Source organism: Tauraco erythrolophus, chromosome 8 (genome assembly GCF_009769465.1).
Source record: "Tauraco erythrolophus isolate bTauEry1 chromosome 8, bTauEry1.pri, whole genome shotgun sequence".
In the NCBI taxonomy this organism is placed as follows: Eukaryota; Metazoa; Chordata; class Aves; order Musophagiformes; family Musophagidae; genus Tauraco; species Tauraco erythrolophus.
In genome coordinates, this window is record NC_141472.1 from 38579357 (window position 1) to 38600778 (window position 21422).

At 40.6% G+C, this 21422-nt stretch overlaps 1 protein-coding gene across 2 annotated transcripts in view; it reads left to right on the plus strand.

Annotated features, from left to right (window-relative positions):
• Positions 1–248: 248 nt before the first annotated feature.
• The window catches only part of SPOPL (speckle type BTB/POZ protein like), a 37396-nt gene continuing 16222 nt past the window's right edge, over positions 249–21422 (plus strand). For both annotated transcript variants that reach the window (XM_086615449.1, XM_086615450.1), the window contains exons 1-4: positions 249–284; positions 17172–17306; positions 17453–17574; positions 17843–17994. In XM_086615449.1, the coding sequence (XP_086471575.1) occupies positions 17229–17306; positions 17453–17574; positions 17843–17994 (352 nt within the window). In that variant the 5' untranslated portion in view covers positions 249–284; positions 17172–17228. The remainder of the gene's footprint in view (positions 285–17171; positions 17307–17452; positions 17575–17842; positions 17995–21422) is intronic.

Sequence of the window (21422 nt, forward strand, 5' to 3'; positions counted from 1 at the left end):
CGAGGGCCCGGATGGAAGCGGAGCGGCGCGAGGCGGCGTGACCCCTCCCTGCCCGGAAGTGCGGCGGCGGAGCGGCGGTAGCGGGGCCGTACGGGAGCCGCGAGGTGCCGAGCGCGGAGGGGTGGGGGGTGGGGGGGGGGAGTGGCAGCCGCGGGTCTCGGTGCAGCGGGCAGCGATGCGGCTCCGCCACCGCTCGGCCTCGCCGCTTCCGCCTCCCGCCGGGCACCGGTGACCGCCCCGGCAGTATGAGACCCGCCGCGCCGCCCAGCCAGCGCCGCGCTCCGGTACGTATCGCCGCGGGCCGGGGGCGGGCGGCGGGGTGCGTGTGACGGGAAGGCCTTTGTTGGGCTCTGCGGTGCCCGTGCCGGCGGGGCGGGCCCGGCCCGGCGGGTAGCGGCCCCTGGGGTCCGTCCTTCCCCCGTGAGGCCGCGGGAGCTGCCGCCGGGGGCCGCCTCGCCCTCGCAGCCGGTGCCGGCCCGGCGCGCACGCACCGAGGAGCCCTGTGAGTGTCTTCACGTATGGAATCCATACCTTGGGCAGGGCGCGCTTCGTAATGGGCTGGCGCAGGCCCTGGCGGGAGCGTTTCCAGCCGTGCGGCCGCGGAAGGCAAACCCGCGGAACGGTCTGTAGCGTTTTGTGTCCCGCGAGTGCGCTCCTTCTCCTGACCTGCGATGTGGCTTCCCGGTTTGTTCTGGGAAGTTCTTATCCCGTAAGGAAAAAAAAAAAAAAAAAAGTCGGGGGTTTGGCGTCTTTCTTTGGGTCGCGGGAAACTTTCGGGGGCGCCGCAGCAGCGGGTGGATAATGTTTGAAAGCTCGTGCTTGGTTCATCTGTGCCGCCTGCACCATCTTGTACGTGGTCAGGAAGTGGAGGTGGCTACCGCTGGTTTTCACCTGATGATGTCATCTCCTGAAATTCCCTGGAGTCCGGTGAAATTTGCGTCATGTTAAGGCTGTTTGAGGGCAGTACTGGTTGACAGGGAGCAAAAAAAAATGGAAAAAAAGCAAAACAAAGGAAACAACGTGAGTGCTATTGATGAGTTCGCAGAATTTTTTTAACTGCAATGCACTAAAATCAACAGTTTATTTTAAAATGTAGCTTTGCTTTGTGAAGATTTTCTTGCTTTCTAAGATGTGGCTTTGCTTTGTGAAGATATTCTTGTTTTCTAAAATGAAGCTTTGCTTTGTGAAGATATTCTTGTTTTCTAGAATGGTGTTAAGAGTCATAAAAACAGTATTTGAACAAAAAGGATTGTTCCTGACCTCCTGTCAGGAAGAACAATCTGTGAGAGCCAAGCTGGGTCATTCCTTATCCTTATCGGTTCTGCAGAATGCGTTATTTTGATAGATATCCCATATGGTTAGAGGAATTTGTACCACAGTGGTGCTGAAGCGGAGCCATTTGTGTGAATGCCAAGGCATTTTGTTTAACTTTTTTTTCAAGAAAAAGAGGTTTTGTTCCTTTTTCTGTTTTTACTAAAAATTTTATTATTTCTGGAGATAAAAATCCCTTCTTAGAGGGGCACTTGGCAGGCACTGTCACTTCTGAAAGTATTTTACCTGGCCTCTCTATCTGGGCCTCCTGGGATGTGTGACCAGAACAAATGTAAATGTTTGTGAAGGATTTCCAGTGTGTGTCTACTGCATACTATTTTTTCCCCCACTCTGTGAGTGGATATTTACTTGGAAAAGGGAAAATAATTTTTAAAGGATATGTATATGAAGCTGCAAACGTGGCAGGGCTTGGTACATCACCAGGGACTACTTTTAACTCTCTTCTGGAAACCTGAGATTTTAAATATCCAGAAATATCCTTGGTGTTATATTGCCTTGAAACAGCTTTCTGCCAGACTCTTAACTTTGGTACTTTACAGCCCGCTTTTAAACTGTCAGTGAAAATAAAGAATTACATTCTGAACTTGCATAGGCGTTGTGAGTTACTTGTTGCTATTAAAAACTTGCACATCTTATAGACAAATATAAAATGAATTTGAAAAGCCACCGAGTTTTTTTTGGCCTAATCGCTGATTTCAACTGTCAATGCATACTGCTTACAGTTCTTGGATGTTCAGTTGAAATTACATATTGTAAACCCACATTTTTCTCTTTTTTTTTCTATATGTTGTGTTTATCTGTTAGTTTTTGTGCTTTTGAAAGCACCTAGACATAAATATCCAGGCGAGATAACAATGTTGTCATTAACAGCATAAATTAAAGAGGAAAATAAATAGCTGAGGACAGTACTAGGTAGTGTAGTTAGGACTTGCATGTAGATCTCATTGACTTCTCTTTTTTTACTCATTCTTCCTTGGCTTTCTGCCTGCATTTGTTGTTTTGCCACTCTTTCTTATACAGTCTCTTCACATCTCTACCTTACCTGTTCACGTTTTTCTCTTTGCATCTTGTGCCTTTGTAGAAATGATTGTAGTTAGAAGTTTCTCCTGTTGAATTTTCCAGATTCAGAAATAGTCTTCTGTGTGTCTTAGGTTACAAAACTACCTCATCCCTTCCCCCCTCACTGTGTTGGTGACAAGTGGATATTTGTGGTATTTTATTTTGGCATTTTTTTGTGACAGGCTTATACGCTTCTTATAGGCATTTCTGTCTTTTCGTAAAAAGCAGTCTACAATGTGCTGCCCTTCCTGCTTCCTGTGTACTTGGCAAAGCATGGCTGAGAATAAGGAAATCTAAATGAGGTTGTTACACTAATTAAAAACGGTAACCTGATACTTGTAATCATAAAATCCTGTGATCTTCAAAATACCATGCCCTGGATGGAAATATTAATGCTTTAAAAAGTCAGTGTTGTTCCCTTCCCACTTTTTTTAAAGTCTTTCTTCACTACTTGTGTTAAAGCACTTTGCCTTCTTAAGAGTCGCAGTTAGTGCTTCCTTAGCCATCTCCGTTCAAACCAGCTAATGTGCCACACGGTCAACTAACGATAGGGCAGCGGAATCGTGTGCTGATGATGTATCAGCTTGTGTGGCTTGCGTGGTTTCAGAAGCACGGTGAAGCTGGAGGGGCACACAGCCCTCTCCTGACTCTGCAGAGGTCATCAGGCTGAGGAGGAAGGCAGCTGCATAGCCAAACAGGCTCTCTATTTTGTCATGTGTGTCCTGGGCCCTGCATTTTTAGGACAAAATTGAAGGCCTTTGCCTCACAGTTGTCTGTTGCCTGCTCCATTGCGTCAAGAGATGGACTTTTTGAGAGACCTTCATACCTTGGCTGTTATTCCCTTTCCTCCCTCTGCACAATGTCTGCATATCCACAAGAGCCTTCTTGCTTTGATTTCTTGAGAAACTTTCCAGTTTATGTCCTTATGGCCCTTCGTTTCTGTTTCTTCTTGTCCCACCCATATCCAAAGGACTCAGAACTGGAACTGTCCTGTCAAATGGAAGTAGGAAGCATCTTATTCAATTTGTGCTTAGTACTTAGTGTGGGAGAATTGTTGCAACTGTGTGAGGGGAGGAGATATTTTCATAGTGGCAATTTAGATGTTGTAGTAGTTGTTACTGAGAGAAGATGGTCACTTGCCCTAGTTCAGTGGGTTTCTTAAGTAGCGTGTACACTGTGTTACAGAGTGTGTGTTGTTTTGCGCAAATATTTCTCTTCTTTTTGGTAATCTTTTAGCTATTCAACTTGTGTGGTGGGGCTGAATTTTGGCAGAAGTATATGTTCAGTGTTGGCGTGAGCTTAAACAGAAAAGCTCCTCAACTCTCTTGATTCCATTTTACCAGAATTTAATAACCTTCTTATGTGGTTTTTGCTAACCTGGTTTAAGATTATTCTTTGTCGAGTATAAAGGTTTTTTTATGTTCTTTACAAGGAATCACTTTGCAAGCATGCGCGTGTCTGGCAATGTTGTTGTGATCAGTGTTTGCATATAGCATTTAGGAAATGTAGTGGAAAGTGAGATACTCTTTCAGCTGATTCATTGGCCTGGAATAATCTAGAGAGCTTCTACACAAATTCCCTGCATGAGATTACTTATCCTTGGTACTGCCTTGTATCTCCCATAAGCCATTTATCATTTGATTTTTGTGAAAAATACTACACTTGCCACTTTTCATTGGTTCCTCATCTTTTTCTTTCTGTGGAAATCATCAAAAATAGGTGACGTAAACCAAATGTAGTACGTTATTTCCAGAATTTGACAGTTGCTTTAGTGAAAAAAGCTAGTTTCTTTTCCATGCTGCTGCTGCTTCAGAGATTAAAGATGGACTAAGTGATTTCAAAGTGAACTTCATGTGAAGTTGAATGCTAGGTGAATGGGGAGAAGGATTTCGTGTTGAGCTCTCACCTTTATAAAAGAGGCTGCTGTATGTACTTGTAATTTTTATTTTTTTTAAAAGCCTTAGAAATGTCTAGTGTGCTCTCCCTGGGTTTCTTTGCTAAATATATGGAATGAAGCTGGTGAGTTTTGTGAGCGCTCACAAGGTGGTAATTTACTGCTTGTGTGTCTGAAGATTTTTTTGAGACAATTTTTTTAAATTAAACTTCAGAGCTCACTTAGCTGATAAGCATTATTTGAAGCTCTAGTTGGGTTGTACTCTTGCTGTAGGATTGCTTTAGCACAGACAGCTGCTCAGCCTTTAATTAGCGCTACTTTATCAACTGAGTAGTGAATAGTCTGTGTCAGTTCCGTCCACCTTCATCCGTCTGACGTTTGCTCTTTGCACTATACTGTGAGTTGACTTCTTAAGTAGTTCAAAGGTGAATTATCACTTGATGTGTAATTAACTGGCTGCTTTATAGAAAGAAAAAGCAATTGTGTGCTGGGGAGAATGCAACAGAGCAGCTCTTGGTGTAGGCAGTGCTGCTGCTTATGGGGTAAATGGCTTCAGCAGTTGGGAAACATCCAAAGTTCATGGGGTGGGAACCTCTCATTGTTGTACCTGCCTCTGTTGTGCAGTGAAGAGTATCACTGGGTGAAACTTGGGAGCCAGGCTTTGTCTTGGCCTCTTTCCTGGTTGTTCCTTTAATGTCTATCCTCTCCCAAGAGCTCGCTCACCAGTTGGTCAAGTCACTTGCAAAATCAATTCGTAAGTAGGGTTATGAGTGGAGATGAAGGGAATTGGGGGGGAATGATGACTTGCATTTGATTTCTTTTGAATGGCTTGGGTTTTTTGTGTATTAATTGTTTGGAAAATTAGACTTGGGCGTCTCTAAAAGGATTTGAGGTCAGTTGCATCAGCTGTTGCTTCCTGGACAACTGAAGTTACGTGTAGGTGCCGAACTCTTTCTGGCCTGAGGAATAGCTGGTATAACTTTCTCCTCTGGTGTCATACTTTCTGGTTCTCTGTTCCATGTTGACTTTTTCTTTGGAAAGCTACTCTTTGCAAAACTTTTAATTTTCCTGGCTTTCTTTATTCATATTCAGTTTCTAATTGATGGATCTGTTTTTTCCATCAGCATGGCCTGTAGCCTGTGAAAGAGAGCCATTCCCAATATACGGAGTTTAAGTAAAAAAAAAAAATCACTGGTTTAAGTTGAACTAAAGCCTAAATACAAGTCATTTGTTGCTTTGAGTGCTTAATGGGTTAATCTAATGATTCAGATTAGTTAGCAAATAATTTCTTAAAATTCTTTAGAGGAGGCACTTGTTTGTCTGCAGCGTTTAACACCATAGGGCTCTGAATTACTTAATCTGTAGACATTACCTCAGCAATAAAAGAGTACTCTCTGGTGGCAGTTTTTCTTAAATTTTAAAACAGATGGGTTCCTTGTTAACTGAGTTTGATTTCAGAGTCGCTTGTTTGTTTGTAATCGAAACTCTTGAAGATAAAATCAGAACTGCTCTGTAGTGAATTTGGATAACAAGTGCTTAATATAGTTTGCTTCAGCTTCTGGGATGGAGCAATATATAATGAAAATATTAAACTTTAACTATAAGCATCGTGTGTGCCAGTGGTCACACTGATACTTACATATCAAATTGAATAACTGTTCTTGTAATAGAGTACAAAATACTGTCATTTCAACTGTCTGTGGTGTGTGTGAAGTTAATTGCAGCAATTATTTGCATACATCTGGATTTGTACCTACTTTTAGGTGGTTTTTCATGCATTCAGAAGGTTCTGCTTGCAGTCTGTATGAACTCATTTGAAGACTTGAGTCATACTACTTCAGTTCTGGTAATGTTATACTGGAAACCAAATTGTCTGAAATCTCTGGCTGCTTAGGGTAGTTGTAGGGTAAGATAATACACTGGTGGACTGACCATCAAAGTTGGTGCAATCTTACTCTTAGGTCTGGTACGGCATTTGACATATGGTGGTTTCAGAGGAATAAAACGTATGAAGTCTAGTTCCGATGGTTTTTGATCTCCTTGCAGAATATATCAAGGTAGATTTTGCTTGTTACTTACCTGCATGTAGCAAACAAACTTTTTAAATTAAAAATGGCAGTAGAAGAGTATTTGTGTTGCAATGGGCGACATAATTTATAAGAAACTGAAGCTACTTATACTAAAGAAGTTTGTATAAATACATTTTTGCAAGTTTTGCAAAATACTCTGGGCAGGTGATTGATTTGAGGGGAAAAAAGGATACAGTGAATACACATGAAAGAGTTGAACATCCCATGAGAGACTTCTCATTCAAAGGGGAGGGATGTCCTGTCTTGCTTATAGCGAAAGGAGCCTTAAGCTCAGTAACGTTCTCTTAAAGTGTGATGTGCTCTTCAGGGGGGAAGAAAGCATTGTGTAAGTCGAAATGGAAGAAAAGCGTACGTAGGCATTAGCCTGCTCACAATTCGTATGTGGTGAGCTTTGTCTCCAGAGTTAGATTGTATGATTAGTTATATTGGTGGGATTATCAAGTAATATCAACCTCTGTAATCAGTAGTTTTGAATGTGGTTTTACAGGCCAGGTGTAATTTTTAATAATTTGCTAATAATTTCATTCAAATAAATGTTTGGAAATGTGCTTTCCTCTCCAACAATTGCGAGACTCTGCTCACTGAGTAGTGAGAGGAAAAATATATGGCAGTAGCATCATTAAGTGTATTTTGTCTGGGTTACTAATAAATTATGCTGTCTAAGCCTTCACAGAGGTTTTCAGAGTCACTCGTAAAGACGGGCTTATCACTTGGTGTTAGCAGACTTCTTGATTTCCTAAGATTAATTTGCGTTTTTCCCTTCTGTTCGTGTTTTCTGTGGCTGCACCGCAGGCATTGCACTGCGCTACGTTTAACGAGGCGGCTTCGTGGGGATGATTCACATCAGGGTCATGTCTCCTGTGGACAGAGGCAAAAAGCAGCAGACTTGCGTCCGCTTTAGGTCTGCTGTTTGATGATGAAACCAAATCCATTTACTTGCAGTAGCCAGCCTCTGGCTTGTGCAAGCATAGATGCCAGTGGATGACTGCCGGGGCGCTCTGCAGCCCGTGCAATGTGCTTTCTGGAGGCACATCTTCCGGTAACAGGACAACTGGTTGCAGTAGTTGTTCGTGGCATAGTGGTCTGTGGAGCATTTTGCCAGCAAGAGCCTCTCGAAAGCAGCTGAAGCAGCTTATGATAAGAGAGTTTGATCTGATAGAACTTAATGCCTTTTATCAACTCCGTTGCTTTTGTCAAACTGAAATCTGCTTAACCGTGTCCGGCTTAGCTGGGCCACCCCAACAGCCCTACACTAGCCTGTTTGTGTTGTGTTTACCTTGCTGTTGTCTTTACAGGTAGGTTGTTTTACTAAAGCTTAGAGGAACAAACTGATGGCATAAGGAGACAGTGCTAAGGAGGGGAAAAAAGCAAGCAAACATCCTGCTTAACAAGGCATGAGTAAGATTTTACACCTTGTTAGCTAGGGCTTTTTGCAAGACAGTGTTCTGAATATTGTTTTAGGTCTCAATTTAACCCTCAAAGAGTTTGCAAAGGTTTCATCAAGTGAGCAGGTGACATAGTGGCTGTTTGGAGAAAGACCTGTAGCAGAGGAGCCTGAAGTGGAGTAAACTACACCATTCCCTCCTCCCTTTCCCACTCACCCCAGGTAAACAGTCCAAGGTTGCAAATCAGAGCAGTGAGTTCCGCAGTCTCAACTGCTGGCGAAGCAGCAGGGCTTGGTCTCGCAAAGCAAGAAGTGGTTACTGCTGAGTAGTCTCTTCTTGTGAGGCATCGAATGGTGACATGGTCAAAAGCTATAGAAATCTTTTAGTGCTTGAACTAATTTTAAAGACATAACCTTTGTGAGGAAAAATGTGAATACTACTCTTGGTTTCTGGACTCAGTCTTTCTAATATGTAATTTTAAAAGCTTATGACTGCTGAGTTTGCTCAGCTTCTCTGTCTAGAGAGTTAAGAGATACTTCAAAAATTTTCTTCTGTTTTGAGCAAATAAGACTGCTGTAAGTGGGAAAAGTCATAGGAAACTCCAAAGGTTTGGATTGCTTTTGTTCTGTAAAAAGGGGTCTGAAGATTATTTTGAAATTGTTCTTAAATCCAAAAGTGTAAGCAAAACAATGTCTGAATGTTTTTAAAGCAGTAGAACAGGAGAAATTGTGTACTTGTCTTTGAACTTCAGAAACCAGTCTCTGTTGGACCGAAGTTGGGAGCTGGACTCTGATCTTTGAGTTCCTTCCATCTTGAGATGTTGTACGATTCTGTGAACTTCTTGGATTTTCTCTTTTACCTCTGTGTCTGTGAACCTATTGAGCTGCAGTCCAAGACTGAACTGTCAAGTTTTGCTTGCCTTCATGGCTTTCATCAGGTTTTCATGTAGCTACACTTTCAGAAATTCCTGCTTCATATTCACCAAAGCAAGTGAGTGTGCAACCCTACCTCTTGACCTACCTGTCTTTCCTAGGATGTTGTCTGATCAGCTGTTGTGGATGAAATTTAGTACTCAGTCCACTGAAATTAGTTCAGTTTCAAGACTATCTGGGTGAACTAGCATCGAACGCAGTTTGGTCCTCCAGCAGAATTGAGTTTTGGGGCTTGGAAATTGCATAGGTTGTTTTTTCTCCATTTTGTAGCTTATAAGTATCAGTTGTTTTTTGCACAAAGTGTAATACTGTTTGTGACTGCTTTGGTACGGGGCATAGAACAGGCCTGAGGTGAGCTGCAGCTCTCAAAATTTCCATGAAGGTGCAGCTGTGTGCACGAATTTGTCCTCTGTTTGCCATGATAGGTAACAAGGCAACAAATGAATGATCAAAACCTCCTCCTGATAACGTCAATGAGCATGAACTTTTGGCTGCTGAAAGCGGTTGTACCATTTCAGTATGAGCTTTGCAGGTGATAACAATCTGCAGAAGTTAATGAGGAGAGTGTTATGCTGCTGTTCGTTGGTACAACTTCTCTGCAGGAAGTGAAAGCACCTGTTTCCAGAGAGTATAGTCCACTGATTTTCACAAATCTTATTAATTTAAAAAGAAAAAACACCCCAAACTAACTGTGAATCTGCTGGAGAAAGATATTCTTTGTTACAAGGTATTTTTGTTTCATGCGCAAAAATGAAAGTAGAGATTAGCATTTCCAATTTGGTGAACTCTTGATTGTGTGTAACTGAAGTATTTAGGAAAGAAATGTCTTCATTTAATATACTTTCTCACATGCCAATGATTTGTTTGAGTAAGAGTAATGGAATGAAACGAAGGAGAGGAAAAGATCACTCTGGCTGTGTACCAGGGAAAAAACCCAACAGCAATAGATTATTTGAATAGAATAGCCTCCTAAGAGGAATTGTGGTGGAAATACCCATCTTTTGGGTCCCGTAAAACTAGACTAGGCAATGAAATTGAAATGTGCTGTAAGAAATAATCTTGCACTTCTTCTCCAGGGAAATGCACAGATGACTCCTGTAGGGAACGGTCTGGGTTATCTGATAAGGAGCGCAGTGGGTTTCCTGTATTACAGAGCAATAACACAAAGCTGATGCTGAGGGAGTTTTATTAATATGCTCGGCCGATGTAAACTAGACAGTTACATTTCGAGCTCTGCTGGGCACTAGGTTCTCTCTGAGTTGAGGTAAAATTCAACTTTATTTTTCAAAGGCTTAAGATAGGAAAGAAAAAGCCTGAAAACTACATGTACTCAGCTTTACAGTTTTTACAATAGTATAATCTTGCTAATTTTGAGCCACTGACTTCAGTGTTATCAGTTACAGCTACAACACCATCCTTCTGAAAAATTGGGCGTTTCACACGTGCTGGGTTTTGCCTTGCTGAGGCTCTGCTGCTGGAACCACCTCGAAGATGTGCTTTTAAATTCTGGGGTCTCAGTTGCAGCTATTTTAAGCTCTGACCCCAGCTGCCTGCCCTGTCTCTGCTGCAGTTTACTGTCCCTGGAGCAGGGGTGACAGTGGATGTATATGTAGTTTCTCAGCTGTCACAATCCAGTCCAGGGTAGTATTTTTCTCTCACTGGAGAGCTGTGGAGAGGGTTATGAATTGGCTTGTGGTGTGGGTGCCGAAGTGTGTGTGTGTTTCCCCTGGCTGGGCGGTAGCTTTCAGCAGAGCTGGTGCATGGCAAGGGTGAGATCTTAAGCTTGAAGCATGTAGGAGCAGCCAGAGCTTATGATTTAAGGCCCAAAGCTGGTTTTAGGTTTGTGTAAGCTTGGTTGCCATTGAATGGTTCCAAAGTAAATGTATACTTAAATAAGCATTTTTTTTAAAATATTGTGTTCTTTAAAAAAACCCAAACCAAACACTTCCTTTTAACTGTTATAGACCTCTCGTTCTTTCAGTAAGTGTCGTAGGGTTTTCCTGTGCAGAATCCAACTGCTAGTCCCTTCTGATTGTCCTGAAAAGGAAGTGTTTTGTAAGTTATAAGTTAACAAATAACGTAAAATGCAGTATATCCTTAACCTATAGGCTTTCTAACTTAGTGGCATGGATATATCTGACTGCAGTTGTTTAAGTGTTAGTAATACTGTTCACTCAAATGTTGCAGTGATACCTAGGGATTAAATTCAATAAATACTAAACACTGTATTTAATTTTTCTAGGTAAACTTTGAGTCTGTTTTCGGAGAAGAAAATGATGATACTGAATGAATTGGAAAACTGCCTCAGCTTAATAGACCTTTCAGATGTCTGTTGTTGTGTATAATCCAGCATAGAATTTAGTTTAATAGTTAGCTATATGGGAAATACACAGTTCTTTCAAAAAGATCACTTGTGAAGAGATACAAATCTTGCTAATTAAGAAACAATCCTGTCTTTTACAAAGTTGAGATTTTTTTCTACTAGTAATGTCTTGCAAATTTTTGTAAGCATAATCAGCTTACAAGACAGACTTTTAAACAGAAAAAAATGGTAAATTTCTCTCTTCAACTGGATATTTTTTAAGGCTTGGGATTCAGCAAGAAAGATAATATCTTTTGTGTGGATTTGAGCAGCATTCGAGCCAGTTCAACCAGCCACAGGATTTTCATGCTACTGGACAAGCATGACCCAAGGGATGGGTGACCGTTGCACAAGTCCTCCTGTGACCAAGGAGAAAGGGGCATGACTGACTTTGCTCTTAAATAGTTTGGCCTTTGTAAGTCGATGCTGCCTAGAATTGCAGAAGTCAACTGGAGCCTTACGTCAGATATAGGCGTGCAAAAGTATTTTAGGCATTTTAGTCTTGGGACTTAAAATGCCTCGCACTTCAGACTTAAGTGTTTTGATCTGGTTTGTTTGTTTGCTCCTTCCTTAGCTTCATATGTGTTCTCTCTTAGCCAAGGACTAAGATAGTGATCCTTGAAGCAATTCAGTATTTTTCCCAAGAACTTGCTACTTCAGTAATTCAAAAACCAAACCTGATTTCTTGAATAACAAATACTGATAGATAGTATTATATATAATACTTATATATTACACATGTCATACTATAATACCTTATTCACTGGTGATCGTTTAATAATCAGTATCTCTGTAGTTAGAGCGTGTTTATTTTGAATGGGTTTTTGGAAACTGACTTTATGAGGTGGAAGGCGTATTCACTTCAGATTTTTCTATAAACTCAGAGTTTTGGCTGTACAGTTAGACAAGCTATATTTGGTTTGTGAATTATGGATTTACTAGGAATAAAATGTTGGCCGAACAAGGTGTTATTTGCCAGTTAACCTTCAGAAGATGATCTTTTATTTCAGCCAGTGATGAAATATCAATATTTCCAAAGGGGGGAAAAAAGTTGATTCATAACAGCTTTGCAGTTCTTGAAATGTTCAGCCCCATTCAGGAAAAGACTTGTCACCATTCAAATGGAATATGCAATACATGCATGTGGGATTTATTGGCACGGTCATTTATTAGGCTTTCCTTAGAGACTGCTAAATGGTATAAATATTGGTCACTCTTAGAGAGTAGGTTACTCTGACTCTTACATGAGCTGTTAAACGCTTGAAGTAGTTTGTTGGTTAGAGATGTTTGATGTTTCAGGCAGGACAGGCTCCGTAGCCTCTGTCTGGGGCGTTGTGGAAACTCTGCTCCGTCATGGTTTGGAAGTGCACCGTGACATTGCTGTTAAATGTTGCTTTGTTACTCGGTTTCTGGACAGGACTTTACCCACACTGTGCCCAACTCACTCATGTTCGGTTATATCATGTGAGCAGATGCTGGAGGTCCTGTGACGTGCCAAAATACAGCCAGCCCGGGAGGGAAACACTTTGATCCTGAACAGAAGGGAGATCAGAGAGAAGAGGGTCAGCAGGAGCTGATCATCCTCTTCACAAAGCGCTTTCCATGTTGCTTTTGAGGGAGCAGGACAAGGTCACTGATTTACTTGGTGAACTGGTCTGTTGGTTAGGTTCTGGCAGGCTGGATTTGACTTCCAGGGTGTGTTGGATACACGCTGCAGAAGGCAGTTTATCTGGCCATTGCTGCCAATAGTTTGTTGACTGTAATACCTTATTGAAATACAAAGATAAAACATTGCTATGGTCACTGGTTAACATGCACACCTGCTTGTATGCACCTGTTACACTACAATAACTCTGAAAGAACTATTGAGATATAGTTGTTACACCAAGCTTCCGCTTTTAGACGTGAGAGCTGGCAAAAGTTCATGTTAACGCTTAGGGCAATTGTTCCAGTGGGTTTATGGAGTGTTTTGTGGGTTTATTATTGAGGGAGTATGAAATTCCCCTTTGTGTGTTTATCTGCATGTGGTACTTTGTTAATGAGCTAGTAATTTTCTCAATAAAAAAGTTGAGATTATTCCAACATAAGATGTAAGAGACTGGGAATGTGTTCTCATCTGGCTCTAGGAGGTTGAAAAGTAACTTTATTTAGAATAATATTGACAAACATTCATTTTCTGTGAAGGGAAACAAGATAGTGTTTGTCTGATGAAATTCATGTTACTTTGGTATATGAAGTAGCTTTGAATCTTAAGATCCCTTAAAAGTTAGGAAAATAGAGCTGATACAGCTTTTGATGAAATTTAGTATAAATATATTTTATGGAGGGTTAGCCTGTGCTTTCTTTACACTCTATGTGAAGGTAAATAATTAGAGACAATCAACTTCAGATGGCATGAAGTTTAATTCAAATATTTGTTTGAATAGGAAAGTACTTCAGTCAATTCTTAAATAAAATATGCTTTGAGAAATAAAATTTTTTCATGTTATCTCTACCTACTTGCCCACTCTGCTCCGCAAGTAGTACTCAGCTCAGGGAAGATCCTGATTTAGCAGAGACTGGTCTATTTGGCAGAGTGATAAGCAGGTGAAACCAATACCTATTTTAAGAGACCAGTAGAAGTGCTAAGCCTGTGGTGGTTGGAGTCTGGGAGTACAGGTGAAGTAAAATACCTTTGAGTTTTTCTTTCTTCTTTTAAGGTAAGGCAGCAAAAGCAAACTCTCAGTGTAGAGTCATCACTGGCTGCAGCACTGCATTCAGTACAGGTTTATCACTTAAGTAAAACACCCAAAAAAACAACAAAGGTACTTGACACACTTTAAAAATACATCTCTAATTTCCATTTTGGAAGCCAGAAACTTCTTTTGCCTTCATTGATTAAAACTTATTTTAGCATTCGCAGTGCATGTTTCCTCTGAGAGTCAGGGACTTCTGCCTGGCAAAATGGCCAGACCGACAGGTTTGTTAAGCCGTGTCCAGACAGGCATGGCATTGCCTGAAAACTCTCGGAGGTATTGCCTGATAATGTCCAGTCACCTCTGATGCTTTGTTCATGATGGCCTGCAGAGGAGTAAATGCAGGTTCCAGCATGAAAATCCGTCCCTCTGAGTTGTTTCATCCTGCAGATAACAGGCCTGTCTTCCTGCACACTGCTGATTGAATTCCACCCAGTCATTCTCGACTGGTTTTGTGAACTGCGGCTCTTGTCTGTTCCCACCCGTTTGATCTAATAGGCTGGGATGAGGGTTTGGTGCTTGAAAAACCTTTTTGTTGGAGCTGGTGGCAGTGGCTAATCAATGATTCATAAACACTTTCTTCAAAGTAGTATTTAGTCTTCTCCCCAAGTGGAGTACAGTACGTAGAACAAAGGGCGAGTGTCTTCTCACCTTCGGTCAGCCCGTGCGAGGTCCGCTTTGCCCTGGCGACCATCGGTGGCTGTATGAAGTGAGTAAGGCACATGGTGGCCCACTTGGTCTGGGTGTCAGTCTGGGGACTGAAAAAATCCTTCCTTCCCCAAACACCTCTGCGTTTCACCGTGACATCTTTGAAACTTGTGTTCTCTTTTACTTTGAGATTTTGGTAACTATCCCCATGTCCTCACCCAGATCCTGATTAATGGATTAAGTAAAGTGAGGGGCAGATCAGCAGTGCTGCTGAACTCTTTCCCTGCTGTTTTCTGGCAGTCTTTCAGTTTGTCTTAACAGAGCGTCTGATGCTGTGTTTGTTCATTCTCCATTGTTGAGTTTGCTATTGGTTGGTTTTCCTTTTTTTTTAAAATTATGCATCCAGGCATATTAAAAAATAAAGACTGCTCCTCAACACAGGCTCCCGGTAGGATATCAAGCTATTCAGAGCTCGTGCTTTCTCCCAGGTTTCTCAATCTAAAAATTTGATTGGTTTAATAAATCAATGCCAAAAAAAAAGTGAGATACAAATCTATTCCTCAAAAACGTATCAGGAGCTCAGGAAAATCAGTTGTCTCGTCCTAATGCTATAATGAGAAACTTTACAAAAAGCTGAAAAAAATACTTATGTAAAATCATGGCTTCTATCAGAACCTGAAATAAATAGTAAACCACACAGCAGGTGGAAGCAGCCTCTGAAATATAAATGCCATGTGTAGAACAGGTACAGAGACGAGGCAGCAGACTGACCTGAAAATAATCAAAAATAACCACCTTTGCTTAGAGTTAAATTCTCAGTGAATCAAGCTGATTTAGTTGTGAGACAGGAGGGGGCAGATAAGTACTGGTAGCTGGCATAAGGTCACTGGATGCTTTCTAAAGAGGATACTATGCAGCAGTTATTTTCAGCCTTTTTCAGTTTAGAGACCCCTTCAGAGCAAACTTGGCTCAGATCTGCTGCTCCTTCACGGCTACTAGGAGTTGACTGGTCTAATGAACTGAAAGAATTGAGGAACAGATCAGAGATGAGACAGTCCTGTGCGTCTCATGCAAATGATAAAATAGGGAGTGGGCTGTTTTCCTTCTTGTTTTTAGCTTTGGAGAATTGAGAGCTATTCAATTATTATTTTTTTTTTTTCCATCTTATCATAGTAGGGATCTGTTAAGGGATCTAATTATATAGCATCTGCTTCCTCATCTGATAAAAACTGAGAATTAGTTTTGTTTTCAAGGTTTTATACATTTGTGATTCAGAACGATTCCCATGTCGGCAGGCTTTAATGTAGAAGAGCTAATTGATACCGCAAGTGAGCAAGAAGAGGTACCAGAAAGGCAGGAGGGAAAGAATCCACTGAGGATGATAGCGATTTGCAGAGAATTCTTTTTCCCATAGGAATAAAACTTGTTCACATTGTGACTGACTGGCATGTGGTCTTGCAGTGTCTTCTTACCAGTTTGGATAAAACTTGTTTCTAAGTGTGTTGGCCATTCCCAGGGGAAGAGTTCCAACATGACTAGTGGTGTGCAGTCGCCGCGTTTCAGCAAGATAATTAATGCTGTTCTATCACAAGTAAAAAGACCTGTATTGGGAAGCCCTCAAACCTGGCAGGGAGATTGTAGACTTCTGATGTTGCTTTAGCAGTAGCAGGACACGTTTAATGAAGCTTTCTGTACTGAGAGGGAAAACGTTGTGTGGCAGAAACAATTGTGACTTTCATCTGGTTTGATCAGGGTTCATTTCCCTTCTTTTTAGCAACTTAATGGAGCTGCTTAAGTGAGAAGCTGTGCTTTTGGCAGGAGCCTGTCTAAAGATGACAGCAAACCCTGCCTAAACGGGAGTGAGCCCAGTAACCCAGAGCTGCCCTCTGACAGGCCCGCCTTCCTTCATTAGCTGTGTACAAAGGCGAGTGCAAGTAGGCTGCTAATTAGGTGTCTGTAGCAGGATGTGAGGAATCTCAGCCTATGACTCAGTTCCTGATGGGCAGGAGAAATTGCAGTGCTCTCTTAGCAAATAAAGCAATTTTGTTGTGTAGTGTCACCTATTAGAAAGTTCTTCAGAGTTGATGAGTTGACTTAAACTGGTTTTCAGCTTTGTGCTTCGATAGGGAACGAGCACATGGTGGTGGTGATTATAGCTCTTCGGTTGAATCTGTTGGTGCTAAAGAAACAAGGCAACCATGAAAGATGTGTGAAGAAAACACTACTTTAAATGCAAGTTTGTTTTCTGACCTTCCCTTGAGAAATCCCAGGGTTGTTTGAACCTATTCTACTCCTAGGTGGCTAGATGCCCTTTCAGGACTGAATTACGCCTGTGTGGACACCCGATGATTGGCACCAATAACTGAGTGCTCACAGGGCCCTAGTTACTCTCCAAATCAAAGGAGAGGATCCTGAAGAAAGTTATAGCATGATTGGAGTGGTCAAGGTGCTAATTTGTGAAGGTGATGTTGAAATAATGTTGTTGGTGTTATTGTATGATGCATAAGAACTTGTTTTTATAAAATATTGCATGAGAACTCAGCCTGCAGATTTTGAGTACGAGTGGTCACGAATGTGTGACACCTAACTTGTCTAAATACCAAAGCCATTGTCCTCAAGTTTAAATTTCAAATGCACCATTTAGTAAACACAGTAATATGGATATCAAAATATGGATTTTTTTTCCCCCCACACTTAAAAAGGGTGAACAAAATGTATTAATTATTCTTTTTAGGAGAATTACTGAAATTTGGATTGCTATCTTGATACTATAAACCTGCAATAAGTGGCAATGTCAAGGATTCCCACCCCACCTCCTCCTGGGGAGATGTCCAGTGGACCTGTGGCTGAAAGCTGGTGTTACACACAGGTAATCAACATAAATTTCAATGGTTTTATTTTCTAGTCATAATAAAAAAAAAAAATTGAGTTCTGCCAACAGTCTAACTAGTTCTCATAGTTAACACTTGACATGTAAGTTAAATTTTATTGATGTTTTCTACATCTTTTGTTCAGGTTAAAGTAGTAAAATTTTCCTACATGTGGACCATTAATAACTTCAGTTTTTGCCGAGAAGAAATGGGTGAAGTTTTAAAGAGTTCGACCTTTTCATCAGGGCCAAATGACAAAATGAAGTGGTAAGGTCTTTTTTCTAGCAATTGCTTTGGTGTTCTGATTTTTTTTTTTCCACCCGCAAAAGTTGCAATGTTAAATTTCAGATAAATATTAAAACTCAGATGTTTCTTGACATTTTACTGTAGGTACAGATTAGTTCTAATTTCAAAATTTTAACAATCATAAGGGAAACGTTTGTTTCGGTAGCATCTGTCATTGTATCTTATAAAAATATTTCTGAATTTATTTTGGGTACAATTTAAAAATGTACGATTTCTGCATTTCTTCCAGGTGCCTGAGAGTGAATCCAAAGGGATTAGACGACGAAAGCAAAGACTACCTGTCGTTATATTTGCTTTTAGTCAGTTGTCCAAAAAGTGAAGTCAGAGCAAAATTCAAATTTTCCCTCCTGAATGCTAAAAGAGAAGAAACAAAAGCAATGGGTAAGGGAATCTTAGTGTATTGCATGTGGATTTGTAAGAACATCCCAAAGATAATCAATGTTGTAATTTTTCTCAGTTGAGAATAGAATTTAATATTGAGATGAACTTTAAAATATCTTTTTAATATCCTTTTAGAAACGTAATTAAAAGTCTGTTTCATGTCTCACACATTTCTGATCATTGAGCTGTGTTAATTCTATCCTAAGCAGTATAAATTACAGCGCATTGCGAACTGCTGTCACTCCAGTTTCTTGTCACTTAACTTTTCTAGCAGATTGTTTGTGCTTCCTGTTAGTAGGGATGTGTTTGCTTGTTTCTAGCTACAGTGGAAGTAAGCGTTTGATTTCCATCCTTAATTAGGATAAACATGCATGTTTGTTTTTCAGACACTCCTTTAAAATATTTTGGTCTATTTCATCTGATTTATACTGTAATCAGTTTAAAAACATGAGCCACGTACCCAAGGAATTAGAAGACTTTGAAATAATTTATGATTTGATTTAATTGCCTTCTTGATATGAAAAATGTGTGGTGCTCAGTTTCAAACTTACAAGTACAGACTTCATAGGACACGCTTTTTGGGAAGGCTGGAATTTTGATGAAAAAATGTGATTTAATGCTGGTCTGCACAGAGTTCGTGCTGTTGCTGGTCCTGTATATGAAGCAACTGTCTACTTTTCTTCCCTCCTCTTACTCCAGGACTTACGAGATCTTGCAGGGTCTGTTCTGTTGCAAGTTTTGAATTCCTTGGAAAAATCTATAGTTCTCCAGTGCTCATACTCGAAGTTCATGCTTCTTTCTCCTTATGTAACTAGGTCCGCTTATAATCTTTAAAGTAAATCCACAAAACTGAGTTCAAATTTAAAAATTTAATGATTAGCCTTTTTAGAAAGAAAGTAAATGTATATATTTCACTCTTATCTTCTTCCACTGATAGAGTTTGTTGCTTCAATCCCTGCAAGCCTCCTGGTTCTGGAACTTACATCAAGAAATCTATGCTTCCATATGTTTGGTGGATCACAGCTTTTGGCTTGAGACAGTCTTCCAGTCCAGTAGTGAATTGGTGTATGTAATTAAATGAAACTGCGGTGCATGCATCAAAAAATGTTTTGAGATAATCAGAGTCACGGAATTGTTGAGGTTGCAAGGGACCTCTGGAGGCTGTCTAGTCCAAACCCTGTGCTGAAAGCAAGATCAACTAGAGCAGTTTGCTTGGGACCCGTCGTGCTTTGAATGTCTCCTAGGATGGAGACTCCACAGCTTGTCTGGGCAACCTGTTTAACTAGATGCTGCTGGTCCTTTTTTTGCCTTAGGAGTTCATTGCTGGCTCTTGTTTGTTTGTTGTCCACCAGGACCCCAATTGCCAGTCACCCGTTCCTTCCTGATTGGTAGGTTTGTAGCAGACACTGAGCACAACATTGCTCACATTGGCTTGGCCTCTGGTCCTGACCCATAAACCTCAACTGGTTCATCATCCACTGCAAGGCAGAGCTCCACGCGTTCCTGCGGTTCTCATGTAAAGGGTAGCTCCTGTGCCTCACCTTCCTGGCCTGGCCTCCCTAAAGAGCCGCTCCCCATCCCCTGCAGCACTCCAGTCGTGTGAGCTATCCCACTGTGTCTCTGGCCAAGGAGATCGTAGCCTTGCAACTGCACATGGACTTCTGATTTCTCCTGCTTCTTCCCCATGCTGTGTGTATGAGTTTATGGGCACTTCAGAGAGGTGCTCAGTTCTGCTGATTTCCCAGAAAACGTATGAGAACTCTCTTCGTAGTGCTATCCTAAGTGAGGGATGTGCAGTGTAGGATTGGAGGGGTTTTGAGAATCTGAAGGTTTTTTGCCAAGTACTACTTTAAATACTAAAAATGACCAGGTGCTAAACCCCCAAAATCCTATGAGTATAGATGTGTCTTCAGTTTCTGCAATAGTAGCTAACCTGTATTTGGCACTACAAGAATTGGAAACATATTTTCATTTGGGGAAATTACCAACAGAAATCTTTATTTCTTGGACTTTCCAACTATTTATCATCTGCTTCTGGAGATGCTCTGTTTTTATTTATATAGTATAATGATGTCGATTGCAAATTGATAATTTATGCATAGACTGCTGGTTCAAGCGATGAAGCTGTGTATAAAATAGGTAATGAACTAACATTTTAACTTTATTAGAAAAAACAAAACCAGAAGAATAAAGTGTATTTTTCTATGCTCAAATTGTTACTGATGACTTAATTTCAGAGGGTTAATATTGGGTTTTGCTGATAACCGTAAAATCTAAATCTACAGAATAAAGAATTGAGCTGAATCTAGAGAACAAATTTTTGAACACTTTTTTAAATGTGATTTTCTGATTTTATTTTTTCATTCAATTTCATTAGGTTTATTGGGAATTTTTGGCAAACTCATAAAAATGTGAAACCACTAATCCACATGCCAGAAAACTGATACTGTTTTTTAAAATGGCAATTTTTGTTCCTTGGCTTAGAGATTTAAAAATGTGAACAGCATTCTGTTTGTTTTGTGACCGACACTGCACTTTAAGTGCATTTTCTTCCTCTTCTGCATAGATAAGGATTTTTTTGTTTGAAGATAGTGTGATAAGGTGACAGGGATGGAGACACCTCCTGCATTGTCAGTTCCTGGGTCGTTCTTCATTATATTAAAAACAATACTATTGAAACCTGTACAATATATTTTGCTTGATCTAATTCTACTAAAAACCTGATGTAAATATCATTTTTCTAGCTATTAGCAGTGAGGACAATGTATTACACATGTACATTTTCTAACATACATGTTTTAAGTGGTCAAGTCTGTTTCAGTGATGCTACTAACTTAACTAGTGCAGAGAAGTCTGACTTTCCTATGGCCTTTATTTTGGATGTTGTAGAAGGAATGATGTTTTAACAGATTCCGTAATAAAAAATACTTTGCTTTTATAAAAAAACTTGTGACTTAAATTTCTAAAGCGCTCTCCAGAAGACTAGAGTATCTATCCATAAGCAAAGGAAATGGTGATGTGTTTCTTGTCCAGCTTTTTTTGAGTGAGAGGAAAGTTCCATCTTAGAAAACTCTTGAGATTTTTTGTTTTCCCCCCTCTGCTCTGGTATTATTTCCGAAGTATTCTTGCTCTCTTCATTTTGAACGATCTTTCTAAGTATAATTCAGAATGTGGTTTGTTTTACATATATTTTCAAAGCCATTCCCGAATAACCTCTTTCCCGTATTTTAGTTACGCGTAAAAGTATACGGTGCTCTATCCCGTGGTTCAGTGTGTGGAACAAGTGGCCACTTCATGGTGAACATGCCATGTAAAATACCTAATCTTAACTGAATTGCACGTGTTTGCACTACTGTGACACCTTGAGAACCCTTTTGCGGGCTGTGAGCATTGGAACTGGGAAAAAGAGTTATGTGGTCACAGCAAAT